At 33.8% G+C, this 19,620-nt stretch overlaps 2 protein-coding genes across 3 annotated transcripts in view; one reads left to right on the plus strand and one right to left on the minus strand.

The window, feature by feature from the left end:
* Positions 1-223, minus strand: part of LOC127731217 (secernin-2-like) — a 57,343-nt gene extending 57,120 nt beyond the window's left edge. For both annotated transcript variants that reach the window (XM_052240178.1, XM_052240179.1), the window contains exon 1: positions 89-223. The gene's annotated coding sequence lies outside the window, so the exon portion shown is untranslated. The remainder of the gene's footprint in view (positions 1-88) is intronic.
* Positions 224-8,528: 8,305 nt separating this feature from the next.
* On the plus strand, positions 8,529-19,336 carry LOC127731218 (uncharacterized). Its single transcript, XM_052240185.1, has 2 exons — positions 8,529-9,062; positions 17,138-19,336. The coding sequence occupies exons 1-2, from the start codon at positions 9,018-9,020 to the stop codon at positions 18,887-18,889; spliced, it is 1,797 nt and encodes a 598-aa protein (XP_052096145.1). The 5' UTR covers positions 8,529-9,017; the 3' UTR covers positions 18,890-19,336.
* Positions 19,337-19,620: the final 284 nt, after the last annotated feature.

Raw genomic sequence — 19,620 nt, forward strand, 5'->3', positions numbered from 1 at the left:
TCAAGCAAAACTATATTCAAAGCACAACTAACAGTAACAGTGATATTAACTTAATAAATGGGGTTGATGAACGAATAAAATAACATACCTCACTTATCTCATTAAAAATTACAATGCACAGACAGTCATCTGATGATTCTGACATAAACTGATTTAGAGATGCATATAAATCAACGTACAGATGGAAATGAAAACTGGGACCCAGTCTAATACTAAATAGCCAAAATTGACGGTACAACTATGAACAATTTCCGAAAAATACCGAATAGACCCGCTTTTGTCACGTTGGTAAATGATTAATCTAGCGACTGAGAACTATAGAAAATCAACAATAAAACAACGATAGCGATAAAAAGTTATTTATAAACAACAATCGTACATTTTAAAGAAATTATTTGTTAAACAGTGTTATCAACTTAGAAATATACACACTGAGACTACTATAACACAGGTAACCATCCCGGGCCATGTTACAATTTCCCAGAATATATATATTCTTCACATCTAAGTGTTCGAGTCCACCGGTCCACTACAGTCACTTGAACATTCAATATAGAAATATTGTCTTTTCGCGAATATAACAACTTAAAAGTCTGTCTGTGGAGGTTAAAAATTAAAGATAAACATATGTATAAAGTATGATATCCGTTAAAATATTTTTATTATTTTTTATGCAATTTTAAGAAAAGGTCGTCTCGATTTTTGGATATTTATTTGCAGTCTTCTCGATCTATTCGCATCTTATTTTATCTTATCTTATCGTTCGGTATAAATAAGATGTGGTATGAATGCTAATGAGACTATATTTCTTTTTAGAAAGCCTAGGCTTTCTAAAAAGAAATCTAAAAACATCAATCACAAACATTAAGTCTCAGGCGTACCTAGCACTTGTCCGACCAAAACTAGAATATGCTAGTTCGGTTTGGAACCCTCATACTGCTGAACAATGCAATAAACTTGAGAGATGGTTCAACGTCGGGCTGCTAGGTATGCCTGTAATCGTTATCACAACACCAGTAGCGTTACAGACATGCTCAATACTCTAAATTGGCCTACCTTACAACAACGCAGACATAAAACTAGACTTATAATGTTCTATAAAATTGTTCACCATATTGTCGCTGTACCATCAGAATTACTCATACCAACAGACAATAGAACCCGACAAATTCATCCACAAACTTACGGACACCTACTTACATTTAAAGACTTTTACAAATATTAATTTTTTCCGTTTACTATTACACAATGGAATGTACTACCTCCAAAGGTAGTACTTTCTCCCACTCTAAATATTTTTAGAGAACAGTTGACACCTACTGTTCTCTACAATATAGAACAGTAAACCCAGTAGTTAAATATATAGTTTTAACCACATATCATGTTAGTATTTGTTTATTTTTGGCACTATTCTTTTGTAAATATTTATTTATTATTATCCTACGCATGCGCAGCAGTTAGTAATCATCAAAAATCTGATGGATAACTGGATACCATAAGAAGAAGAAGAGAAGAAGAGACAACTATCCATCCAAGTCACAATGTGTAAAAAGGTGCGGCGTTCAACACGGAGCCTTGACTCACACAAGGGCAGTCTATCATGACTAACAGTTAGTGTAGACTGTCCCTGGCTCACACCGAACAGCAAGCTAAAAAGGGCCCCAAAAAGACTAGTGGTAAAACAATTCAAACAGGAAAACCAACGGTCTAATCTATATAAAAATCGAGAAACGAGAAACACTTATGAACCACACCAACAAACGACAACCACTGAACAACAGGCTCCTGACTTAGAACAGGTGCATAAAAATGCAGCGGGTGTAAACGTTTTAACAGGCACCAACCTTCACCCTTACCTGAAACAGTGGTATAGCATTACAACATAAACATGTTTACATTAAGATAAGGTCCGTTTGAATATGCTAAGTAACTTAATTTCAAAAGTTTCTTTGCTGTATATCAAACGATTCCTTTGGAATTTTCCACCTGCACTTCTCTGAACTATCTGCATACATGTACGTATAATTGACATTTTCTAGAGAGGTATACACCCAGTAGAAAAATAAAATGATGTTGCGGTACTCCAGGAATTTATTCGCATAGCAACATTTAAACCAATTTTACATCAAGCTTATATATCCTGCCGAACTCATCGTTTGCTATTTAAGGAGAGAAATGATATTATTAAATGGAAGTTTTGTTTTACTTCAACTTATTTTTATTTTTACTATTCACCAGAACGTGTTTTCGTGAATTTATAACATTGATAGCGTCCTTGATAAAACGAGACAAACATTGCTGAGAAGATCAAGTTTCCAGTGTTTACAAGGGAGGTAATAGTTTGTCACTAGATTTCCCACTGGTCAGGTATTGAAATATTGCATTTTGCCATTTTTGGACACCTTTGATAACCATTTCGACCCATACTTCATAGATGTAATCATGCAAGTTTTTGTGATGAAGAATTCCGGCAGTTAATTTGAATTTTCTCAAACTGTTTATGACGTCTATACACAAAATGATCCTAAATCCGTTGAATGGCGGCTACCTGAAAGACAGCTACAGATAAAAATCTCACAACAGTCATAGTTGGTATATTGAAATAAAGAAAATATGTTTAAAATGTGGCATTACAGACTTATATGGCCATTTGAACAACCCTATTTCAAATTCAATGGAAAAGGTAAGTTAAATCCAAAATTTATACTTATTGGAAATCAAGTTATTGATGAATCCAAAGGATATTCAACCCAAAAATGTATGTTCCATAACTATAACATTGGATCTTTACATCCTTTAGCATGTTTAGCAATTTCGGTCAGTGCAAACCTAAAAGATATCAGAAAAATTACAGTACGTCTCAAAACTATGTCCTACAAGCCCATACAGCTTCATTCTCAAAGAAATACATCAGCTCAGGTTGTAAAGGTGTAATAGGGCATATAAATCAATTGAATACTTTATTTTGTAATGCGAAAAGTTAGAAGACAACCACTGCTCTAGAAAAAAATATAAGAATGGAAAGTCAAGTTCTAGCAAAAGATATTACATCCCTACCAGTTGATCTTCTACAACTGATCACGTACCCGTTCTGTTATGTTGACATAGATGTAAACAGAAATGCTTTTGATGGCACCAGTAATATTTTAGAACCTTTGTGTAGATAGTTCCTATATAATTTGCATAATAAACGTTGGTAAACGCGCGTTTCATCTACTAAACAAACACTTATCAGTGACGCTCTAGTCTAAAAAGCGAAATAGACCAAATAAAGTACGACGTTGAAGAGCATTGGATAGTTGTCTCATTGTCTTTTATATGTCTAACTAAACGGTGTTGGATTTTGCTCTTTGTTGAAGGTCGTACCTATAGTTGTTTACATCTTCATCTTTTTGTCTCTCGTGAATAGTCTCATTGGCAATGATACTACTTCACCTTATTTTTAGTATACTGATGTAGCAAATTATTGCAATGTCTTCTCTTAATGATGTAACTCCTCTTAGTGTGTAGAGCAAAGCACCGACCTCTTTTCACCAATCCAAACTTTTCATATCTAGATGGAGAATTACTCTGAACCGCTTGTACAGTCAAGAATCAAGTAACCTTGAGTAATCTTGTCGGTTTGAAATAGCATCAGTGAGATTTACATCCTGTAACACTTCAACTATTTTTCCTTGTAATAGTTTCAAAAACGAAAGACTTACTCTTTTGAGGGAATAAGAAAATGTTCCACATATTCAACGTCTTTCTCCAGGAGCTGTTGCACATATATGGACCAACTTTGTGAACTCCTGTCCTTGTATTGATTTGTGTTTGTTTAATCTTACTACATCTGGATTTCTAATTATATTTCTGAATGTAACTAAGATTCTCTTATCAATTTCAGCTTCAATTGGCATCTGCTCAACTTAAGTAGAAAAATAGGTTGCTGCATCAGCTGCTCGTTTCGGTAGATGTTGTATATGTTTTAATAAATGTTTAAATTTTGGCAACAGTTGTTTACCGCTTTTAAAATCTAATTAGTCTATTAAGAAGACATATCAAGTGATAAAAAAATGAGGGAATCGCATGAGCTCCATAAGGACATGGTGCGTCGACAGGGTAAGCAGACCAGAGCTTCTTATTTCTTATATCTCAAGTTAGCACTCACTTTATAATGTGGGTTATTGAGTGACAGGACATCATCCATATATATGAAAACTTTGCAAGTTTTTTTGTTCGTCTTCAAGAATGTTTTGTATGCATTCTGCTTCATATGAGTACAAAAACAAACCAATAACCATGGCAACACCGACTGTCTCTTATCAATCCACCAAACCAATAACCATGGCAACACCGACTGTCTCTTTGAAATATCAATCCACCAAACCTATAACCATTGCAATACCGACTGTCTCTTTGAAATATCAATCCACCAAACCAATAACCATTGCAATACCGACTGTCTCTTTGAAATATCAATCCACCAAACCTAACAAACATGGTGTTGATCAAAAAGTATAGCGTTTTGATTATATCATCTTCGGTGTATTTATTTTTGGAGTCCTATACAAAGTAAGAATTGTTCATGACATAAAACAGATATTTCGTATCTACGATTCCCGTTGTTGTAGAAAAAAGTAGTTTAATAAGACATGTATACATTCGATCTTTCAATGGGAATTAGAAGTATGAAGAGTAGAAAATCTAAAGTTCAGATATAAATTCAAAACAGTAAATCTAAGATCTTGGAGTAGAATGTAAATTGACGATAAAAATCAAATTTTCTGTAAATGCTGAGGTCTGACATAGTTCATACTTGTATTTCATATCAAGGATTTTTACAGTAATTTGTGATATACCCACACAACTTTATTTGAAGATGACAATTTAAAATGATTTTGTTGTACCGTTTACGTTATGATTGATTTGTTATCATAAAATACAAACATTTCATTTTAAAACCTAAGTATTCTAATGCATTTATAACTTTACTTGCTGCTCGAGTACAATGTAGTACTTGGAATATTCTTTGATGTTTTGTCGCTTTTTTCATTGAAGTGTATGCACGTATTATCTATCCTTAAATGAACATATTATTGAATACTAACCTTTTATTTCTGGACCATATTCTATTAAGCAACATGTCGACCCGGCAGAACATACACCAATTTGACCAACCGGTCTGTTTAAAGATACAGATAGCACACATAAATGCTTTTAGATTTTCGTATTTATTATGTGTTTTAGAGAGCTTGCTAGTAGAAAAGAACTACAGTTTCCAAGGAGTCTATATCACTCACCTGTCAGTTTTTCAATCAGAATATTTGACCGAATTCATGATGAAAAAGACAAAATGGAAAAAGCGGGTTAAAATTGTGATTCAGGGGCAACACCTCGTGTAAGGTGTTGATAAACATATTATTCATATAGACTGATTTGTAGATCTTGTGTTAATTGTTGATCATTTTTGCTTTTAAAGTTCACTAAAAATTGGTAAAAAAAATCACCATTTACAACTCCTGTAATTAGTTGATTGACGATTTCGGTCATTTTTACTTATTTGCAAATCTTATTTTCGATCATTTTTGCTTTTAACAGTTTCTCTCTTTTCCCGTAGTTTAAAGCTGATTTTTTAAAGCATCCGATCACTCAAGAGCATTAACCCGTATGAAGAGTCCACTAATGATTTCGACCTCTTTGTAAATCTTGCTTTGGTGATCACTTTGCTATCAATAGTTTCTCTCTATCCGGCTACTTATTAACCCTTTAATAGATGAATTTGGATTTTCTTTTAAAAAAATTAACAAAATAACACAGTACATATGTAATGCAAAAGAGCAATAAAAGTAAAAGCCATAATATATTCATGTACTCTCATATCTGTACTTCGTGTCTTTTTTTGTATGTTAGGGATGTATACAATTAAATACCCTGCCACGTCCGGTCGGTGTTTTTGCTATGTGTTTTTCTGCTTTGTGTCGATCTGATGAGTTAATCCCTTTTCAACTTATTTTATAGTTTGTTCTTATGTTGTGCTCTAACACCACTGTCCCAGGTTAGGGGAGGGTTGAGCGCCCACAAACTTGTTTAACCACGCCACATTCTTTATGTGTCTGTCCCAAGTCAGGAGCCTGTAGTTCAGTGGTTGTCGTTGTTTCATGTCTGTCATATTTGTTTTTATTTTGAGAACATTTAAATTACAAATGTTTCTCATCATCTATTTAATTTAAACAACAATGTAGAAATAAACGTTCGTTTCTTTTTTTGTTGCCGTACCTCCCCCTTTAATTTCCCAAAATATGGTCGCTTACCTTAATCTAGTTTACTTTTCCTGGTTTTCAAAGTTATTTTCTTTTAATAAGGCCCGGGCTCAACTTCACAATTTTTTTTAAATTGACTATAGATATATAATTTATTATTTTCTGTTAAAGAATTTAATTTTTAAAGAACAACTTTTTATAGTTTTCTTGTATAATCTCCTTCATGTGTAATTTCATTTACAAAGTTAATATTTTCTATCTCTGAAAATTCTATATCATTTTCATGAATTATATTTTTGTCAAAGGTGTACCAAGAATAAGTTCCTGTTTCATCCAATTGTTTTGATGTGCAATATGCATCATACAACAAAGGATTAATATGTAGCTCCTAACGTTTCACTGTTGGGAAAACGGTAGTATTTATTCTGCCATAGGCGACAATACTAACATTTTCTAAATTTACCACTTTTTATAATAAAAACCTGGACAAAACAGTTATGTGTGGCATTAGTACTTTATTATTCTGTTTTAGAAATTAAAGTCAAATAGTATCATGACCATCTTCCAACGGAGCTTGTTTATGGTATTCATGCCCACCATCATTTTACATAATTTATGAAAATTTGGAAGTCTTTTCGAATAATTCTCAAGAAAATATTTCAATGGGTTTCAAAATTTATATTGTAAATATACATACTGCAGTTATTTATAGATAAATAAAAAAAATATATTAAACCTTACATCCAATCACAGCGCTCCTAAGTTGACTTCCATCACCTGCCTTACAAAAGGCCAACCTAAAGCCGGGAAAATGTAATACTACTTTTTTCTCTGTTTTCTCTGTTCTCTCTATCTACCAAGTCTACTATAGTTTAAAAACGACATTTATATAAGGCGTCATTTGACAATTCCGGTCATGTTGATTTATATGTCATGAGTCAACATTACCGACTCCTTGTAGGGGTTATTGCCCTTGAAAGACGATACACCTTATCGCTATTTGTCCGCCATTACTGGACATCACATAGGTTCCCGTAAAATTTTAACGTCACATTAGAAAATATCTGACGCCACAATGGAAAAGTGATTGTTGTATGACGTCAAAAGTTCAAGCGGCGCAGATTCTTGGGTCAACCGGCTCAGATTTCCAAATAGCGATAAGGTGTATTCTTGCTCATCTGTGCGGGTTTTTATTTTGCGAAAACTGTAGTAGATAGACAGACACTGTAAATGGGGAACAAATATCAGGAAAATGACGTAGACATAACTTTATTTTGCTGATCGTGGAGGTGTGAACCTTTATAAAAGTAAAATAAAAATACTGAATTACCTGTCTGAATAAATTTAATGGAATTTTGCCTACCTCTTTTCGCTTTTATTTTGGCTAGCGTCTAGGATGTAGTAAAAGATTTTTAAGAGTAAAATAATAGACCTTAACTAAATTTAATGTCTACAGCACGTGTTTTGGAAGCGTCATTATTGTAAGCTCTCCCCCCCCCCCCCCCCCCCCCCCCCAAAAAAAAAACAACAACAACAAAAAACCGGAAAAACAGAAAAAAGGGAATATCAACAAGCAAAACAGAAACAGACCAATGACATCTACTCAACAAAAAAAATGTGGCAAAACATTCCCAGGACTTGAGACATGTATCCTAGACCATTCCAGCAGGACTTGAGACATATGTATCCTAGACCATTCCAGCAGGACTTGAGACATATGTATTTGTTTCACTCACAGAGTCGAAATCAGAAAGTCGTTAAAAACCTTGAAAATCAAAAAAGGTAATATTTTAGTGTCATAAAATGATAGAAATCATAGTGTATTTAATGGCTTTTTATCTAAATAGGATTGAAAGCTTTTTCTGATTAATAAATGTTCAAGATTAATTTATCCGTTTGTGGTATAATTATATATATTGTAAATATTCTAAATAGATCGAAAATACATGCAGTCGTAAAAAGCTAAAATCTACAAAATGTAATTTCATACATTTATTAAAAACAAATTTTGAAGAAACCTGGAGGTTGTTATTTACATAAATAAAAACATTAAAGTTTTAAATTTGACACTAGATTTTCAAAAAGAATACACATATTAAAAAAAGACATGTTCATTTATCACCGACTGATTTATCGGGGAAATGATTGATAATAAAGAGATAATGAATTTAAAACCCATAGGCTTTAATTTCTTTACATGCCATTTTAGCATATAAGCCAGTTCTAACGATCCATATGAATGGCTAGGCATTGTCAATGTTATATAAATAAAAGATTTTAGCCTTTAAGTACAAGTTCCAACTGATCACACCTATTAACTAACGGTCTGTTAGAAGGAATTTCTGTACGACAGGTTTCTATTTACACGAACCTATTCAATATCGAATTTAAGAAAAACGAATGGAGACAAATTATTTTCATTGTTGATAACCTTATTATAACTCAAAGTTTATTGATTTCTGACAAATAAACCGTTATCTGAGCGTTAGATTAGTCGAATATAACTCACGTGTCGTGATTTCTTCCATGTGCAGAATTGACAACTCTTTTACAGAACAAGTATTTGTTTAGAACGAAGGATTAAATAAGAGATGGATTAATCACGTCTTAGTTTATTGAAAAACTTTCGACGAAAACAAACACTCGCTAGTTATTTATTGTATCAACAAGAGAATTTATTTGAAAAAAAAACCCGGGAGGAAAGGTAAAACTGGTAAAAAAAATGAACTGAAAGAGTCATTGTGAAAAAAAAATGGATTAAGATACCACAACAAGATGTTGACCAACCAAGTATCTCATGACATGGACATGCTCCTTGAGGTAAGAATTATAAATATATTAAGCTCGCCCAAAGTTGGCTGCTTAAAGTCGTAAGTGGTAGTTGTTGTTAATAGTTTTGTCTATTGAAATAATTCACAAGTGACAATAGTCTAGACTTTCAATCGAAGATTTATATTTCAACATATAATACGGACATGTGTACTTCAGCAAGTGTACCTAGTGATATTTATTTCAGAAATATCTATCCTTAACTGGTCGTTGTTTGCGTAACGTCCAGTGGCAAGTATATCATACATGTTCTGGACGATCAAAAGAAATATGTATCGTGTACGCTAAAATAAATAGTATATTTATGTTGACATATATAGGATGATTTTATGGGAATAAAAGATGTGAGGTATACACCAATGAAACAGCAACCCGACTACAAAATAACTCAAAAGACACCTAAAGGAATGCTTCAACTAAAGACATGTGCCTAGACAATATGTCAAGCTCTAAATCGCCCACCCCCAGTCTATACAAGTTAACAGATACATTAACAGATCTGCCTTCAACACACAATCTTCCAAAATACAAAATACGTACGACAGCTTCTGACGTGGTTCCTGACTTGGGAACATGAACATATGTCGGGGTTGTCCTAGTTTTATTGGCATTGTTGGGATGTCGTCTTGTTGATGTATATCATAATTAGTTTCATACATTTACGGTTCTGCTCTAAACTTTTTGATAAGAATTTATGTTTTTTAGTTTTTTAATACGATTTGATCTCTGGAATTCAACTTTGGTATTCTTTAGAATTTAGCCCATTATTTTTACTATATGTCAAATATAGCCAATATTGATTTTGTTGATATTTGTAAAGGATTTGAATCGTAAAATGAAATTGATTCAGACATCACTTTTGAAAGAAAATATCAGTACTAATTTCTTAATCTCAACAAACAATTTATAGTGGAATGGTACAGAGAACACAATATTAGTAACAAATTAACATATATTAGAGATACATTTTCAGAGTTTCGATAGTATTGATTTTCTTTTACAGGTCTCCAAATTAAAGTGTATTTGGACGTTTTGAAAATTTTTCTTGAATTAATAAATTTCCAATGTTGGCAAATTTTCTGCATGATATTACGTAATGAAATTCGTCCCCAATTTCATTCAAGTCACAAAATGTGCAAATTCTTTTTTTACGTTGGATTTTTGGTCATCTTCCTTGTCCAATGGGTAGCTTGTGATTTGTTGTGGTCAATTATTTCATTGGTTTCTAAAATATTAAAATAACTCTCAAATTCAAGTTTTTGTTTGAATAGTCGGTAACAAAGTGATTTTGACGAGTTTTCCATTTCCCTATGCCAATTTTGTTGATATTGATCTTTCATACTTTGAACAACAGTTTTACTCAACCATCCTTTGTTAATAAACGTTTGTGTGTTCCATACATATGCCAAACACAATCATTGAGTATACTCAAACGCTCAAAACCAAAAACATTTGAAAGCCCTGGATGTATAAGACCTAAACACACGAAGAGCCATATGACAGAAAGGGTCCTTAAAAATAGCCAAATTCATGTAAGGTCAACTTTGCCTGAGTGAGTCGGAACCTTAGTTTCTTAATTTATTTCAAGTTTGTCAAATTCAGCTTTAGATATACATGCTGTGGAAACATATCTGAATTCAGTATGGACTAATCAAGCATTCACGTATTGATGATATTCAATACAAATATAAGAACTATCCACCAGACACAAAATGACGTAGACGTATAGGTCAACGTACGGCCTTCAACCAAGTACAGTTTCCCCATTATCATGTTTTTGTGGGTTTTTTTTATTATCGGTAGGAATTTAATTACTCTTCGTTAGCCCCTCTTTTAACCCTTTTTCATTGATTTTTTCCGTACTATTACATCATGTTATGAGACAGACCCGTTAAACCTTCTGTTTATTGAACTTCATTATTTTCTTAATACTCTTATATTTCTTATACCGTCTTTTATTGAACATGAAAGAATTCTAATAAATGAAATCTAATTAACTCAAGCAACACCTAAAATCTGCAAGTTTGATAATAAAATCACATACTAGTAGTCTGATTATCAATTATTTATAAATGTAACTGTGACAGACTAGCTTACATATATTAGGTCTGCTATTTCTTTGTCGGGTTTATTATTTATTCTAGTCTGTGAAATCGTATTTGAAAAAGTTTATAAAGCACAAATTATTCAAGGCTTTCAAACAGTGAGACAGTTTGGTTAATTTTAAAACATTTTCACTTCAACAAACAAAGTAACACGTTCATAAAAGTTTATGGTTGCATTTATTTAGATTAGATATTAATATACTGGGAAAACAAACTTTATTTAAGATACAAATATTTACTCACAATTAATAGGAGTTTCCTTTAAAAATAATTAAATTCAGACATGTACCACTCGAATCGATTTCTTTATAGGTTCAAGTCGAATTTTTAGTTGTTCTTCTTTAACGCCAAGTGACCGCTGGGGTGGTTGTGGTGGTGTTGGGGATTAGGGAAAGGAGAGGGAGAATTGGGGTGCACAATATAAGATGTCAGCTTGGATATAGCAAAATGGTCCAAATAAAACCTCCTTGGATAAAGTAAGAGGAAAAACTATGACCACATCACAGACAGACTTATAAGACTTTTTTCTAATTAAATCGGACTTTATGAATCGAGAGAATAATAAAGATTAAAACTTTAACATGAATTAAAAAACAAATATGATGGACAGCAACCAACGATAACCACTGGATTACAGGTTACCTACTTTGGAATAACATACACAATATGATGGACAGCAACCAACGATAACCACTGGATTACAGGTTACCTACTTTGTAATAACATACACAATATGATGGACAGCAACCAACGATAACCACTGGATTACAGGTTACCTACTTTGGAATAACATACACAATGTGATGGACAGCAACCAACGATAACCACTGGATTACAGGTTACCTACTTTGGAATAACATACACAATATGATGGACAGCAACCAACGATAACCACTGGATTACAGGTTACCTACTTTGGAATAACACACACAATATGGCGGAGCTGTATAGTTTATAACATTTTGTAACTTTCAAACTCTAGGAGCCAAAAATATTAACATATAAATTCTGGTTTGCAAATTTTCCTTACAAAACTAGATATTTGTTTTTATTTGGACAGACAGACGATAAAACCAAAGAAGAAAAAGAATCAAAATGAAATCACAATTATTCTTTCATTATAAGATTTCTTAAATGTTTACAAAATAGCTCCCCGTGTGGTTAAAGTAAGGTAAATTTATTACATTTAATAGAACATGAAAATAAATGAAAAGATCGATTTTAAAAAGCTCTGAACAATTTTTAAATAGTAAGTAATAATAATAATAGATATCAATATTGTATTTGTTTAATATTTTTTTTTGTATGAATAAAAAGTGATATGTGGTGTACGTCATTGTATACATACTTTTGTAAAGAATAAAAGTAAAATGGTTTAATATGCTGTACCATAGTCCTTCTACTCACACATTGAGTCAACAATTTAGAAAACATAATTGACATAAAATGAGATAAAAAGAATAATACAAATTGATTTTTTATACAATTTGAATACTGATCTCTTTGACAGGACGCATAACTAGAAACAATAAGGATTGCATTGTTTCCTTCAAAATGATTTTTTATAGAACATCATTTTTGTGTAAAAAAAATCCGCGGTAAAGCAATTTAAAGGAGTGGGTCCGGTAAGGGCCGATTTTGGCCTCAAAATTCTGGTTCATCTGATGAAAGATTTTGGACACTTTTTCAACACTTAAGTGTCTACTTTAGTCGATTCAATTAGTTTATGTGAAAGATTTGAACTGATTTAGTCATTAAAGACGCTCAAATTCAAGCTTAAATATGAAAAATCTATTAAATATGCCATAATATGTCACTTTTCAGATGGTTTTTGTCGAGCCTGCGACTTTTGTCGCAGAAAGCTCGACATAGGGATAGTGATCCGGCGGCGGCTACGGCGGCGGCGGCGGCGTTAGCTAACTTCTTAAAAGCTTTATATTTTAGAAGGTGGAAGTTCTGGATGCTTCATTCTTTGTATATGGATGCCTCATGTTACGAAGTTTCCGTCAGTCACATCTTTAATGTCCTTGACCTCATTTTCATGGTTCAGTGACTACTTGAAAAAAAAGTTAAGATTTTTTGTAATGTTAAATTCTCTCTTATTATAAGTAATAGGATAATTATATTTGGTATGTGCGTACCTTGCAAGGTCCTCATGCCCGTCAGACAGCTTTCACTTGACCTCGACCTCATTTCATGGATCAGTGAACAAGGTTAAGTTTTGGTGGTCAAGTCCATATCTCAGATACTATAAGCAATAGGTCTAGTATATTCGGTGTATGGAAGGACTGTAAGGTGTACATGTCCAACTGGCAGGTGTCAACTGACTTTGGCCTCATTTTCATGGTTCAGTGGTCAAAGTTAAGTTTTTGAGTTTTGGTCTTTTTTTCTAATACTATATGCAATAGTTCAACTATATTTGGTGTATGGAAATATTTTATGATCTATTTGTCAGTCACGCATGTTTCAAGGTTCATTGCTCAGTGTTAAGTTTTTGTGTTTTGGTCTGTTTTTCTTAAACTAAAAGCAATAGGTCAACTATATTTGTTGTATGGAAGAATTGTTAGCTGTACATACCTGCCTAGCATGGTTCATCTGACCTTGGCCTCATTTTCATGGTTCATTGGTCAATGTTTAGTTTACTTGGTTAATAATAAGTTTATGTGACAGTTGTAATAAAGCTTTATATTTAGGACTATCAACATAATATTAATGATTAGTAAAGAAGGCGAGACATTTCAGCGTGTGCACTCTTGTGTCAAAAATGAAAGTGGCCGCATCCGTGTTCATTCTCAACCTTTATATATGTTATGTATTATCATCAAATACAACTTACATTTAAATATTAAGAATGAACCCAAATGCGGCCACTTCCATTTCAGACGGAAACCGTCTGAAAATTAACCAAAATGTTAAAATTTCGAAGATTTCAGTAATTTAGCATGACTTAATGATGCTAGTACTCGATACATGTGCATTGTGTTGTTAAAAACAGCCCATATTTATGTAACAGAAGTATTCTTCTTTCCAATAAATAGCTAAAAAAAATTTAAAACTGCTATATTTTGGGGCCAAGAAGGGGTCTTACTGGGCCTACTCCTTTGAATTGATAAATAAAACCTGGTAACTTTACTCTTCAGTGCATTTAAATGGATAATTGAAATAGTGTTTAAATGAAAAAATGGTATAAAATAATTTAACTGAGTTATTAGCAACTGAAAACTAACCTGTTTTACACAGCTATAGAAACAATCAGTCTTGCATTGTCAGGGGTGGATTCAAGCGGGGGCGTGGCGGACGTGCGCCCCCCTAAAATTTGCAAAGCATGGGTTGTCCTCAGCTTGATAAAGAATATTTCGATAATTTTACCTCAAAAAAATTTTCGCCTCGCTCCGCACGACGAAAATTTAAGTTTGCGCCCCCTAACCTAAAATCCTGGATCCGCTCCTTATTGTTGCTTTAAAATTATAACATTACAAACGAATTTGATTTATGTGTTGAAAACCGTTTACCAATCTGAATTAATAATTGATAACAACAAGGTGATAACTTTACTCCTCTGTGAAGCCTAGTGGAAAATTAATATGGTGTGCAACTGAAATATTTAAAACATCCATTGCTGTTAAGTTTTCGAAGGCACTAGTATCTTAAGGCTAAGATAATAACAAACCCCTTCCCTCTGCCTCACCCAAACACACACGCAAAGCCCATCATACTTTGTATTTTTACTATTATTATATCGTTTATTGATTTATCTTTATTATTATCCATACTGTTTTCATTAATAGTATTATTGCACTAGATATATTAGGGTATGATATTTTTAAAAATCTAGCACAAGTATCTATCTATCAATGGAAAACATAGCACCATGTATCCATTTGTGGTAAACTCTAGACCCGTGTATCCATCTAGGGTAAACATAACCATAGGTTTCCATCAGTGGTAAAACTAGCCCCAGATATCCATCCATGGTAAACCTAGCCTCAGATATCCATCTGTGGTAAACCTAGCCTTAGATATCCATCAGTGGTAAACCTAGCCAAAGTTATCCGTCAGTGGAAAACTTATTCCAGGTATCCGTCAGTGGTCAACCTAGTCACAGGTATCCGTCAGTGGTAATCGTATCACCAGGTATCCATCAGTGGAAAACCTAGCCCCAGGTATCCGTCAGTGGTAAACTTATCACCAGGTATCCGTCAATGGTAAACCTAGCCCCAAGTATCCATCAGTGGTAAACTTATCCCCAGGTATCAATCAGTGGTTAACCTAGCACCAGGTGTTCGTCAGTGGTAAACTTATCCCCAGGTATCCGTCAGTGGTAAACCTTGTCACATGAATCTGTTGGTGGTAAACCTAGCCCAAGGTATCCATCAGTGGTAAACTTATCACCAGGTATCCGTCAGTGGTAAACCTAGCACCAAGTATCCATCAGTAGTAAACTTATTCCCTAGTATCCGTCAGTGGTAAACCTAGTACCAGGTTTCCATCAGTGGTAAACCTAACACTAGGTATCCATCAACGGTAAACCTAGCCCCAGATATCCGTCAATGGTAAACATATACCTAGATATCTGTCAGTGTTAAACCTATCCCTAGGTATCCGTCAGTGGTAAACCTATCCCTAGGCATCTGTTAGTGGCAAACCTAGTCCTAGGTATCCGTTAGTGGTAAACCTAGCCCTAGGTATCTATCAGTGGTAAACCTAGCCCCAGATATCCGTCAGTGGTAAATTGGCCTGAGTTGTTTACACACATCTTCTCACAAGGCTGGTGACAAAACGATCTTTTGAAATATAGCACAGGCGTTAAAACGAACTTTAGTTCATTCTGTTAGTTTAAACGAACTACTGTGTATCACATAGGCATCAACAATAAATTCCATTTAATAAACTTCAAAAATGTCAACGTAATTACAATAGATAATTGTGAAACAACGTGGTGTGATTTAAGAGATATACAAAATATATTCATAGTGTACAATGGAAGCTAAACGTTTTACGTAAATAGTGATTGAAATCTTAAAAAAACAACATGCCATCTCGGTACAGTTTGACATTCACAGGTCAAGAACACATCCAGAATTGCCAAATTTCTCACAATGATTAAAATTATTACGTTGAAAAACTGTATACCATAATGAGTTGTATTTGCTGAATACAAATATTCTAAATATAATCAAAAATGAAATGAAAAAAGTTAAAAACTAACAACGTCCCTATAATATCAACGCGTTGCAGTTGGCATCATGATTCTAAATGTATACGAGTGCGTCAGGCTCTCTTAAAAAAGTATTTGCAATAAACACTGGCCGGAAAGTGCAAGTCAGATTGTATATGTGGGTTGTATAGATGCATTGTCAAATCTGTTATGACCGGGGACATCAAGGGAATTTTTTTTTTTGTCTCGTGCAATCCTCCAGTTATTGTCCATTTATCTAAAGTTATTCCATTGAATGTAGCATGTTTTACTGTTTTGTGTGGAATGTGCAAAACTGAATATCATTGTTTGAAATATTGTTTTCTTGTTACAAAAAAAAAAAAATAGAATGATTTTTTATGAAACTAGGAAAGAAGTTTTTATTGATAAAGATATAGCATCTGGAGCAAAACTTTGAAAGGTTTTTTTTCAAAGTATTTTACTTATAATTGTATTTACCTAAAATATAGATACAGTCTGTATGGACAGAAGATTTTTCATGATAAAGAGGCAACATTTGAAGGAAATTTTTCAATAAATTGGTTTAGTTGTTTTAGTTTATATTTAGATACAGTCATGGGTTTAAGTTCTCAAAACATAAATCTACTTTTTCAAACCATCATGAAATTTCAGGAAACTTTTTAAAAGCTTCTTCATTACCGTCATTAGTAAAATTTGGATTTTTCTCGTATTTTACCAATAAATGGTACAGGTTTTGGTCATTGTTGAAAGCCGTTCATTTATAATCATTGCATATTTTTCAGACACCAGGTATTATTGGTGGAGACATGAGCTCAAGTATAGAGGGTCCTGACAAAATACCCAAACAACTAATGGCATTCGAGAAACTACTAAGACATGCCATTTCGCGATTTTCAAAGGATAGTCTTTATGACATGCTTCTGACTTTAAATTCTGAAATGGACACTCCCAGATCACGGGGTGGTCAACGAGTTAACACAGGTGATCCAAATAGAAAAATTCAGTCTATGAGACAAGTGCGCCAGTTGATCAAATCTATAGAGGAAGCAGCAATTAAAGGAAGGGCTTCCGATCACGAGTTGAGATGTCTAAAAAGTTTTGAAACTTTCGACCGCGATGTAAGATATTTAAGAGATTTGAAAGCATATTTTGATAGTAACATTTTGAAAAGTTTGAATGAAGAGTATTACGATCCTGCTGATTTTCCGAATGCTACCGCTGTACCTCAGCTTAAAGGACTCGCCACTCCAGAGTCCTCTCGTTCGCGGAAAGCGACTTCAAAGGCGTCAAAGGAAGCAAGAGACCATGCGCGTTTACCTTCAGTGGTAGTAGAACTCAAGGAATTGAGTGGAGTGTGGGGAGAACTTCTCAGTGATGGCAATCTAGACATTTCCATTTTTGATCCAGACAGTCATCATGAACTTCTGCAGTTTGAAAATTACCATTCATTTGAACCAATTTTGCGGATGGTTCCAGATGTGTTTGTTAAATCTTACAGAGCAATCGATTTAGGAAGAGAATGGCTTGCTGTTGCAGTCAGAATATACGGAGAACGTCTTCCACTAAGGAAAGTTAAGCCTAAAACACATTCACCTCCTCCTCCTCCACCACCGGAAGTGTTAAAAACACCGACTGCAAGAAGTAGAATTCCGTCTGCCGAGGTCGAAAAGAGGGTAAGCGAAGTAAAACATCATATAAGCATCATAAATAAAGATATAACAGAAAAACAGGAGATAATAGTGAGTCTAGCAAAAGATGAAAAGAAATTGTCAAAAAGAGAAAAGAGATCCGACGCGCTAACTAATAATTTTGAGAAAGTCGATAATAAAATGCAAAGAGCACAGCGAGATTTTCAAAGAGCGGTCGCAGATCTTGACCGAATGAATGATCAGATCAAATTCCTTCCAAACAATAGCCCTAAGTACACAGAGTTATTCAAACGATGTAAAAATATTGAAATCGATATTGAGAATAAGCAGAATACCCTACAAATGTTGGAATACGAAAAATCGGTCGTTCAGGAGGATTACCTCTTAGAACTAGAAATGAGACCACATTTTATTCATTACATCGGAGACATACAGCATAAAATAGAAACGTTAAAAACGGAAGTGAAAGAAAAACAAAATGCAAAGAAAGAACTCGAAAAGCAAATTGTTTTAATCAAAACATCGAAATCCGCCAGTGTTAATAAATCGATGCAGAAATATTTGAATGGAGAGCTAGCATATGATCTTGATGCTGTTACTCATCGGTTAGAAATGGCTCAAACACAAGACGATGAAAGGAGCATAAAAAGTGCTGCGTCGGGAACGACGTATACCGACTCTGATGTTGATCTTGCTGAATATCTCGTCGACGAAGGTCGACAACAATCTGAATCAGACTTGCAATTCTTCTATGATGCTGATGGAGAAAAGGCTGGAATAACGAAACCACACATGCGCAAAGATATCATAGGAAAACCACGAATACCTGAGAGTGTTTTAGCACCAACCCAGAATCGACAGAAACCTCGAGCAAAAGTTTCATAGCAAATCCAGTTCATATTAGTGAAGAGCTTAATCAAATCTTGTTGGTTTAATTCATTATTAGTTGTAATTTATTAGAATATCATAATTGTCACTGCATACATAGTACATATGATTATATACAACTGCCAAAACATTCCGTCCAGAAATTTAGTAACCGAAAGAGCTAGAAATATGCACCGAGTAGAACTTAATAAAGTCGGTTATGGTAACATTTGCACATAGAGTAGCATGTGGATTTTGCAATACAATCAATGTTTGTATTCGTACTTTTTTATATTAAACATGTGTGATGTTTATTCAAGAAATGGAGATTATATTTATAAATGTTTACTTTATATGTTTGGTAGTTCTAGATCTACATGCAGTAATGTTAATGGAAATGACAAGCAATAGGAATACCACTGTACACGTCAAGTTTTTTTTTTCAAATAAAGTTTGGAGGAAATATTTAAGAAAATCAAAGCTCGAAACACACATATTAGTAAAACCCGTTTGAACCCGGCTATACTCGCTTTTATAAACACGTTATTAGTCACAAACTATGTTTACTTAACAGTTTTCATCAAATTCAACTCATCACCGGGAGTTTTTTCTTGAAAAGAGCAAGAGGACGAGTACTAATGGAGAAGGAAATCCGACAATTCCTGGCCAACAGACGTGTGTTTATCCCGGTTTTCATAGGGTACTTGTCTCTAATTCCTGGCCAACAGACGTGTGTTTATCCCGGTTTT

This window comes from Mytilus californianus, unplaced genomic scaffold, assembly GCF_021869535.1.
Source record: "Mytilus californianus isolate M0D057914Y unplaced genomic scaffold, xbMytCali1.0.p SCAF_2, whole genome shotgun sequence".
NCBI classification, from domain to species: Eukaryota; Metazoa; Mollusca; class Bivalvia; order Mytilida; family Mytilidae; genus Mytilus; species Mytilus californianus.